Source organism: Cyberlindnera jadinii (assembly GCF_001661405.1).
Source record: "Cyberlindnera jadinii NRRL Y-1542 unplaced genomic scaffold CYBJAscaffold_19, whole genome shotgun sequence".
NCBI lineage: Eukaryota > Fungi > Ascomycota > Saccharomycetes > Phaffomycetales > Wickerhamomycetaceae > Williopsis > Williopsis jadinii.
Window position 1 is genome coordinate 49,513 of NW_017963670.1, and position 9,622 is coordinate 59,134.

General features: G+C 44.2%; 5 protein-coding genes across 5 annotated transcripts; 1 reads left to right on the forward strand and 4 right to left on the reverse strand.

The window, feature by feature from the left end:
• Window positions 1-1,674: 1,674 nt before the first annotated feature.
• CDC7 (serine/threonine protein kinase CDC7) lies at window positions 1,675-2,955 on the reverse strand (the record flags this gene model as incomplete). The annotated part of the gene is made up of 1 exon (XM_020212326.1): window positions 1,675-2,955. A coding segment is annotated over one exon (1,281 nt), but the record flags the coding sequence as incomplete, so codon positions are not given.
• A 585-nt stretch (window positions 2,956-3,540) lies between these two features.
• Window positions 3,541-4,161, forward strand: ERP3 (Erp3p; the record flags this gene model as incomplete). Its single annotated transcript, XM_020213449.1, has 1 exon — window positions 3,541-4,161. One exon carries the CDS (start codon window positions 3,541-3,543, stop codon window positions 4,159-4,161), a length of 621 nt encoding a protein of 206 aa, XP_020068206.1.
• On the reverse strand, window positions 4,153-6,002 carry DAL1 (allantoinase). The gene has a single exon (XM_020215849.1). It carries the CDS (start codon window positions 5,899-5,901, stop codon window positions 4,189-4,191), a length of 1,713 nt encoding a protein of 570 aa, XP_020068207.1. The 5' UTR covers window positions 5,902-6,002; the 3' UTR covers window positions 4,153-4,188.
• Window positions 6,003-6,102: 100 nt separating this feature from the next.
• On the reverse strand, window positions 6,103-8,896 carry KAP104 (Kap104p). Its single transcript, XM_020215850.1, has one exon. It carries the CDS (start codon window positions 8,852-8,854, stop codon window positions 6,206-6,208), a length of 2,649 nt encoding a protein of 882 aa, XP_020068208.1. The 5' UTR covers window positions 8,855-8,896; the 3' UTR covers window positions 6,103-6,205.
• Window positions 8,897-9,133: 237 nt separating this feature from the next.
• CYBJADRAFT_175306 (uncharacterized protein) lies at window positions 9,134-9,523 on the reverse strand (the record flags this gene model as incomplete). Its single annotated transcript, XM_020216680.1, has 1 exon — window positions 9,134-9,523. The coding sequence occupies one exon, from the start codon at window positions 9,521-9,523 to the stop codon at window positions 9,134-9,136; it is 390 nt and encodes a 129-aa protein (XP_020068209.1).
• Window positions 9,524-9,622: the final 99 nt, after the last annotated feature.

The following is a 9,622-nucleotide window of genomic DNA, read 5'->3' on the forward strand; positions in this document are numbered from 1 at the left end:
CAAATAGCTAAGACCTCTGGACGTACAAAAGTTCCTGCTCCATTGACGCAATCTACTTGCTCAGTTGCCGTCTGGTACTAATCGTACCAAATAGATTACAAACAACGTCACCAGATAGTCATCAGTCATAGCATAGAAGCGAGAAGTATGGCTGGTAAGCACATCATGTATAACATCCATTACTAGGCGTTATATAAACAAATAGATATCAGTGACCCGCGATCGCCCCGAGTTATTTACGTATGAGCCCTAGTAGTATTTACCAATAAGGCACCTATTAAGCGCATCAGAGTTTACGACTCAAACTCTACACTGAGCACAGGGGACAAGTGTTGCAACGTGTACGTAAATTAGCAGTCAACGTGTTTTGGAATCAACCGAAAGTCCAGCCATAACTTCAATAGCTTTGGTCATAACGTTTGAACACCACACAGGACCGTTATTGTTTAAGATATAATCTGTATGTTCTAATTACTAGCCCGTGAAAAGGTACTTTGGATAGACTCAGCTATTGAGAAGTTTACCATCCACAGATCAAAATAGCGTTTTGTCGCCCGTAACAGGCTGAAGATCTCAACCAGAGTGGATTTCGGGCCCTACAATGTACAGCCACATGCATATAGTGTGAGGATACCATATGCATTGCATAATGCCATAAGCACAGGACGTGCATGATACATACATATGCAACTAACTAAGACAGTATCCAGTAACTCTGGTTACCCTCTACATGCATTAACCAAACTAACTTATAATTCACAATAAACGCTGACTGGCTATAATACCTAATGATTAAAAGATAGGAAAATATCAGGCCTTACTCATGATTCGTAACTATATATGAGTTCCGAAACTCATTTCTATCGCACTCTATTGGACTTGCTATGTTGACAGAACCTCCTTTATCGCTTCGCTCCTGCCTAATCTTCATCAGCTCACCTGGCACTCGGCACTCGGCTGATCAGGATGATCATACTACCACCAGTAAATACAGGGTTTAATATACAGGTATTGTTGCAATATAGCACTGAGTTACGTGGAGGCTTTGATGGACAAAATGGAATGAGCATAATAATACGTCTGTAATAGGCAGCACAGCGTGGCATTGCAATCAGTAGTCGTGATCAATGAAATTACTCATGCAGCGTACCCAATACTTCAGCATATGTCCCAACAATACATTGATTTAGGGATGTCACACTTGAGTAAAGTTATATGCAGAACAGCAAGGTCCAAAATCACCCTTTATAATCACTTAGTAGTGTATTTGAAGTTTGCGAAGCCAATGAGGGTAGCACTTCCAGCTAAGAAATAAGTCCAAGCTTTCTTTTAGATGGTCATCATTGCTTACATTGATTTGTTGTTCTATATTCATTTGATCCAGTAGGATAGTCCATGAGACTCATTGTGGTGAAATAGCTGGTCATTGCAACTTTTTTCTACTTAGTACCGTAACATTTCTGAAGCATGCTTGAAAGAAACACGTAGAAAAAGTGCCTGCCATCCTGAACAACGCCTTGTGGCTTAGGCCATTTCTGTTTTTGTTTCAATAATTGCAAAGAACCACTAGTAGATTCCAGTTTCAGAGCTATCTTGAGAATGGAAGGAGCAAGGTAAATACAGATATCTGTTTTATCATTGAAGAAGTATCATATCATCATCGTCATCATCATCCTTTTTAAAAAAGGGTAGATTCAATAGCTGTGGTGCCGTAGGTCTGTCCTTTGGATCCATTCGGAAGCACTGCTCCATAACTTCAATCACCTGGAGGGTTTCTCTTTTCATCGATTTCGTTTCATCATCATCCAGAGGATTGATCTCTATACGTCCTTTAGAGTTGTAACATCTCAACGTATCAAACATGACACTATCATCTGGTAAAGTCTGTTTTTTCTGCTCGAGTGCCAAAGTCTTGTAAATTATCTCCATAAGGGAATACTTCTTATCCAACGTGTTCAAATTCGTCTCCAAGCCAAGGCCATGAAGACGGGCAGTATGCTTCATCTCACGGACGCCAAATACAGTTGAAAGTTCAACTAAGGCATCTATGTCATCTCTCGAATTGAAAAAGGGGAATCTCCGAGTTAACAGGGTCAAAAGAACCACGCCTGCTGACCAAATATCAATCTTAGTTGTTTGATAAGGACATTTGAACAACACTTCAGGGGCTCTAAAACCACGAGTTCCTGCTCTATTTGCGCGACGACCTGGTCTAGGGTCATTCTTTGGATATCCATCTCGTTGAAGAGTCCCCACAGGCCCACGATTACCGCTTCTGCAAGGACAATAATTCGCATCTTCTGGTGTATGTCTCATATGGGAGACACTTAGACTCAGTTCAGGTTTTTCTTGCTCTGCCAAACCAAAATCTACCAAGACACCTTTCTTTTGGAAAGGATCGTAGAGGAAATTAGTTGGTTTAATGTCCCGATGAATTATTTTCTTTGAGTGTACAAATGATAGCGCCTCAAATAGTTCGGTCATATAACACTTGATACCCTCAAGAGGGATATCTCTGAAGAAGTCTCTAAAATCAGCATGCTGATAGAAAGGAAGTACAGCAATGATTTGGTCTTCATGACGCAATGCTTCCAATAGCGGAGCGACATGGCGGGAGCCCGAGAGGATATAGAGTAAGTTTAACTCGTTAAAGATACGCTGAGGTGACGATGTCACATAAATTCTTTTCAACGCCACATAAAACTTCTTCTTCTTATTCTTGTCGTTTCTCCGCCTCTTCTTAATCTCTGGGGAGTTGTAGACGTTTTCACCCATCAAGTACCGCGTTTCACTCTGCAACGATTCCGCCTTGTACACAGTTGAGAACGTACCCTCGCCAATCTTATCCAAGAGTCGATACTTGGTTTCAAGACCAACAAAACTCTCTTGGATTCGATCCATCTCTTCGATGATCTCCAGAGGCACGTCATCGAATTCAGAGGATGGATGTGTCACTTCACCGGAACCTTGCTTTTCATTTTCATTTTCATTCTCACCTTCCGGATATGGCCTTTGGCTCCCATTCGTCTGGAAAGGCGAGCTAATACGCAGCTGCTTTGAAGCGCTTGTAGAATGATCATTAAACGGATCGTCAAGGTCATTGAATTTATCAGCACCAGTAGCAGTGTTCTTGATATCTCGAAGTACCGACGTCTCCTCCTCTTCGGCTATTTGCTGCAGCTTTCTTTGTAGTTCATTGGCCATCTCTGCTTTACCGCCCTCAAGGAACCCAAGTTTCAGATCAAGACGGTGGTTTTACAAAAGGTAAACAAACACGGTATAAGCATCAAAGGAAGAAGAAGAGGCAAAAAAAAAAACACTCACTTAAACACAAACACTGAAAAAAGAAAAACATTGAAGATCAACGCGCGCGCACGCGTCTGAAATTCCAGTCACTTCCGAGGGGAAGGGCTGTCGACTTCCGAGGACGCGATGACCGTAGCTTTATGAGGTCATCATCTTTGTGGACGGGACAATCTCATGATCATCGGTCTGGGACATCAAGGTGAAGGCCGTACAGAGCTATTGGAGGAGCAGACAATGAGACTTCTAATCGTGGCAGGCAGCATTTTTGCATTGGCAGGTGCTTCTCTGCTTACGGTGTCACTCCAACCTGACGAGACGTCATGCTTCTATGTCTTTGCAGACAAGCCGCAGGTGAATGTTAACTATTACTTTGCTGTTCAAAGCGGTGGATCATTTGATATTGACTACGCTGTTAGAGGGCCTGACAAGAAGGTCATTGCACAGGACGAGAAGCAGCGACAGGGAGAGTGGTCCTTTGTAGCGGACACTGCTGGGGAGTACGAGCTTTGCTTGTCCAATAGGATGTCGACGTTTTCAGAGAAGGTTGTTGATTTCCAGTTCACCACGGACAGCGATGTCCAAGCAGGATTCAACTTTGGCCATTTGGCAGATGAAACCATCAACGAGGTGAGCGAATCAGTGGAGCATATAAGGGACCAGGTGAATCATGTGATGAAATCACTGCAGTACTATCGGACCCGCAGTCATAGAAACCATGCAACGGTGAAATCCACGCTTTCAAGGATATACACCTTCTCCCTCTATGAGATCTTGTTCTGTCTGGGAATGGCTCTGTTGCAAGTTATTGTTGTTGAGCTGTTCTTTAGATTCAGAGTGAAGGATTTTGAAGTATAGCTAGATGTATATTACGATTATGTATTCCTATGCATGTGATCTCTTCTCCAAGATGGCTCTTCCCATCGGAATCTTAGAATGGCCTTTGTCAATGGCAAAGATTGAATTTCCCCTTAGTATAGTTTCCACAACTCTTCCTCTTAGAGTACGACCGTTGTATGCCGTTAGTTTGTTCTTGAAGTAGGTCTTTGCGTTCTCAATGCTTTGTTCTGTGTATGGGTCAAATATGACAATGTCTGCGTCATAACCAACTTTCAAATTACCCTTACGATGGCCAAGTCCAACCTGTTTGGCAGTGTTATAACAGGTCCACGTGACCACGTCAATGATGGAGAACTCTATGAATTTCAACGCCTCTGTGTGCAAGACAGGGAGACCAAGTCCCACAGATGATATACCACCCCATGCGGAGAAGAAGTCTCCTTTTGCCAAATTCTTCAACTCAGGTGTACATGGCGAATGATCAGAGACAACAGTCTTAATGATACCACGTCTCAACGCATCCCATAGTTCCAGTCTGTTCTTTTCTGTACGAATTGGCGGACAACATTTGAAGAAAGTGGAACAGTTTGGAATCTTCTCTGCACAGAACGAGAGATAGTGGAAACACGTTTCAGCAGATATCTTGAGCCCTTGGCTCTGAGCAGCTGCAAGAATCGGAACTGCTTCACCTGAAGCCAAGTGTACAATATGTAAAGGAACAGAAGGGTTCTTCTTAGCACATCCAATCAAGGTCCTTATAGCTTCAACTTCAAAAACGTCAGGACGAGAGGCCAAATACGATGCGTACGCTGTGGGATCAACATTGGCTAAGCTATCTTGATCCCTTTGGGCCTCTAACAGTGGTGATGCTATCTTGTGGTCGTGATGGACTATTTCAGAAGGTGCACCTGTTCTTGGTTCTACAGGGGCCAAGATAGGAGCCACTGCCAACGCTCTGGCCTGGTCATTTGTAAGAACCCTTTTCAACATGTGGTTGTTGATATAATCATTATCAATAGCCTCTTCTAAAGTGGTGTTATTTGACAGGGTTGTCTTCAAACTCGTGGCAGGCATGAGACTGAAACCAAAATCTTCCACTTCGTCTATCCTGTCTAGAGGCTCATACGTTTCCAAGCTTTGAAGCCCATGGTTATTGCATGCCGGCTGCATCTCAGCATGGAACATAATCAGCGTGTCTTCACCTTTGACCTTCTCTAGCGCCTTGTCGATGTAGAACGAGTTGATTGCAGGGAACTCGTCCACACCAGAGTCAATCATAAACCCCTTGAACCCACGAACACCAGCGTTAATGAGCGGAACCAAGTCATCCAAGTTGTCGGGAACTAGACCACCCCAAAACGCAACGTCTACCCAGCACTGTCCCTTAGCAGCGTCCAGTTTGATATTCAAGTTCTTGACATTCGTCGTTGGCGGGATGGCATTGAGAGGCATATCAACAACTGTCGTGACACCTCCCGCAGCGGCGGCTTGCGTACCAGTAGCAAAACCTTCCCATTCGGTACGACCAGGCTCATTCAGGTGAACGTGTGAGTCCACAAGACCCGGCATAACATAGAAAGGTGAAACGTCTCGGTAAGACTTCTCATCAACGTCATATGACTTAAGGATCGGGTCATCCGGTGAGAGAACGCTATGTTCGATGCTGAGAATCTTTCCTGAGGACTGCGAGAACACCACTGTGGCGGGAATCACTTTGTTCCCAATGACAACATGGTTGGACGCCAAAGCTCTTGACATCTCGGCTATCCTTGCGATACTGACAGATGTTATAAGCTCATCGCTGCTATTCCGAATGGGCTCCCGTTTCCCTTTTATATGCGCCGCTAGATAAGAGAAGCTTTGATGCCTATTGGGCCTCCGGAGATGAACACTTTGGGAAATTACGCCGGCGTTCGGACTTCTCCGAGGCACAATGCCACCCTACAGAAACAATGCATAAACGTATACGATCTCTAAAGCATTTTATTCGGCACTGGCATTCCTTCCAGAAAGGCCCTTCCTTTTTCTCTCTCTGTCTCTTGCTTGTACGTGTTTCTCAAGCTTATACCCCGTATCTTTGGACCAGCGATTGGCCATCTGTAACTGTAACAATGAAACGCTCCCAGTCCTGAGCCAATAGGGACTTGTATCCTAACATCAACTTGTGGAAAGACTCTCCGAGGGCTTGTCCAGGTTGTGAGTACATGGCCATGCACTCGAAGAATCTGACGAGCATCTCGCCAGACAGGCCAGCCGGGTTCGAGAGGACAATGAGACACATGCCTTGAAATGCGGTCTCTTTCTCCTCATTCTCCTCCATGTATGTCATTGCTAGAATCCACTGTTCAGCAAACTCTGGGAGATGAACGCCAAAGAACTCCGGATGTCTCATCCCCAGGCGTCCGATGGTGATCGCAGCATTCTCGAGAACTGTGGAGGAAGACTGAGAATTCAACAAATCGATCAAAACGCCGACGAGCTTCTCAAGATGATTGGTGAGATCTAGTCTCAGGGCAATCTCTCCCAGCGACCATGTGGCATTATTACACACTGCGAAGCTATCGTAGGTTCTTGTAACAATCTCCTGTATCGAGAACTCCACAATCTCGTCTAGCCAGTTCTGTAGCATAGGCGATAGATACATAGCCATATCACCTAAGAGTGCATAGGCACTCTGGCGAACGTCATCGTTTGTATCCTTTAACGTCTCCAGAACCAATTTCATCAAAGTATCGTCCATTAAGCCACCACTCATTTCACACAGCCCTTGACACAAGCCATCAATCAAGTCCAGTGACGTGATAATGAAGTCCTTCTCTGGAGTATGGATCGATGGGTCGGTTAAGCTCTTTTGGTCAAGCTCAATACACTGGCTGAGAATTCTAACAGAACGTTGGTACACCTGGACAGCAAATGGTGCAAACCCTTCACCCATAGATGCAGCAACAGATGACAAACACTCCATCAAAGGCCAAAGTTCTTTGTCATCGTCAGGAAGAATCTCCCATTTATGAACAAGTGGCTCCAATAAAGCAGATATCTGTGCAGGCTCTAACTCCACCCTCTCGACAAGAGTCTGAACAGCATCGTACAAAATAACCATATTCTTTTTCTTGTAGAGCACAAAGCAGTTACGGAACATCTCAATCAACTGCGAGGAAATTGGTTGGATGAGAGACTGATCAGCACTGTCGATAAACTGAGCCACAGAACTACATGCACTCTCCTGGACAATCTTCTTCTTATCCAAGGCACATGTGATGATTGCGTGGAACGTTGGTGGGAAATAGTTTGAGTATGCACCACCCTTGTGTGCTTCTGAGCATATCCAAGATGAATAACGCCCAAGAGTCCAGCATGTTATCTGTCTGACACTTGGCTCACTATCACCTAAACGCTCCACAAGGAACGGAACCAAGGCAGGAAGTTGCTGAGATGCAAACTCAATGCCACCTTCAGCTACTGCACCAAATGCCAAAATGGCAGCTTCTCTCAAGGGCCAATGATCCGAAGCGATGTTCTCCTTTAAAATTGGTAAACTTATTTGCAAGACTTGCTGAGGAAGAGCTGAAGCCAAGATGTCAAGTGTGGCAGCACTACATTTTCTCAGATTCCATCCAACGCCAAATCCAATATCGTCATCATCATCTTCATCGTCATCATCATCATCAGCTTTCAACGTATGACTCTGAGCAGTTCTTGACTTGACGTTTGTTGGCTTGATGTCCTCCTCTTTATCCTCATCATCTGCATCATCATTTGTGTCGAGCAAAAGAATATCCATCTCCGAGTACACCATAGATTTCAACAGAACTGGCAAGATCTTTGACAAGAGATCTGTACTCAATCTCTCTGCAAAATCAGAACCTGCTAATGAGAAAAGGAACTCACAGGCCTCCAATTGAACTTCTTCTTCTGTTTCATTTTCGATAGAGTGAAGAGAGTAGTTAATGACTCCTTCCAGATGTGGAGTGAGCTTGTCCGGTCTCGTCTCCAGGATACCAATAAAGGCAGAACAGACGTTTTTTCTAACGTCTTTGTCTTCATCTGTTGCGAGTTGAAACAATCTTCCTAGAAAATCGTCCAAATGAACCAAGAAACCCTGTGTTTGCAATGGAACAAACTGGTTCAAGGAAAACAGTGCATTGGCCCTGACTTTTGGTGATGAGGAAGCTGTAAGTTGGATGAACTGGGGAACCATGAAATCTAATGGTCTCTGTCCGTTGTACTCGGTATCCAATATATGACTGGAATCTTCACAAATCTTCGCCAATGCACCAGTTGCACCTTCTTGTGCCAGAACATCACCATTCTGAGCCAGCTCCAAGAGCTGTGGCAATGCATTAGGCCATTGTTTCACACCTAGAGCGGCAAATATCGTTGTGATGACATTACCTGTGATATTTCTAACCAGCGTGTTCTGTGCTAACAAGCCTTTGAATACGTTTGACAAGAGGTACTCATTATCACCGAGATGGAAATCTCTACGCAGATCATTCTTGAGTGTAACACCGGAGGCTGCTCGAATCTCAGCGGGTGTATCTGATTCTTCCACCAAGATGAACAACAAATAATTGGTGAAATCATCCAATTGTTTACCCTGTGACAGAGCTTCGGTAGCCTGATGACGCACCTGAGCTGAGGCCGACAGCGTTGCTGCAAGCACTTGCTTCAGCTGCGACACAACCTCTGGAGAAGGAACCCACGACATATCGCTTTGGCTAACGGGTGGTAACAAACTGTTGGACCGAAGGTGATGGTTTTTAGGTCTTAATTTTTTTTTTGAAGATGCGATGAGATGCCGTTTTTTTTTTTTTTTTGCTTTGTTTGTTTTTGGTAAACACACACATGTTCTTCGCCACGGTAGGCGCCACACGCTGGAGCATGCTTACGTAACCGGCTTATTATAATGATACCTATTATAATATTATATAATGTGAACAAGTGTAGACCTTACAATAAATGGTTCTTGTAGTAAATAACGTAGAGTTCATGATAATTCCATATGTAATGCCTTCAGCTTTTGACTTAGTTCATCCATCTTGCCGAACGGTAATCTGAACATCTCCTCAACTTGTGGATTAATAGGTATCGTTTCCGGTACCTGTTCATGCAATTTTGGTACCTGAAGTACTTCTAATGAAGAGCTTGCAGTGCTGTCAGACCGAGTACATCCCAGACTAACATTAGAGTTAGAATTCGTTGAGTTCGTGAGCATTGAGAGGTTTTTGGTTTTGGTATTTTTGAGCTCTATAGGTGGAGATAGCCTGTTGTGGTTGTAGTCCGTGGTGATCGTAACGTCTTCTTCCTCTTCGGTTGAACTCCCCGACGCTCTGGTGGTTTCCATTTCCTCATTGATCAGGTCGTCTAGCATTTGCATGCTCTTTGCAATATCCCTGGTTCTCCTCGACTGTGGGATGTTACCACGTCTTTCATAGTCTTCAGGACTGTCAGGCACAGATTTCCGTGCGTATTTATT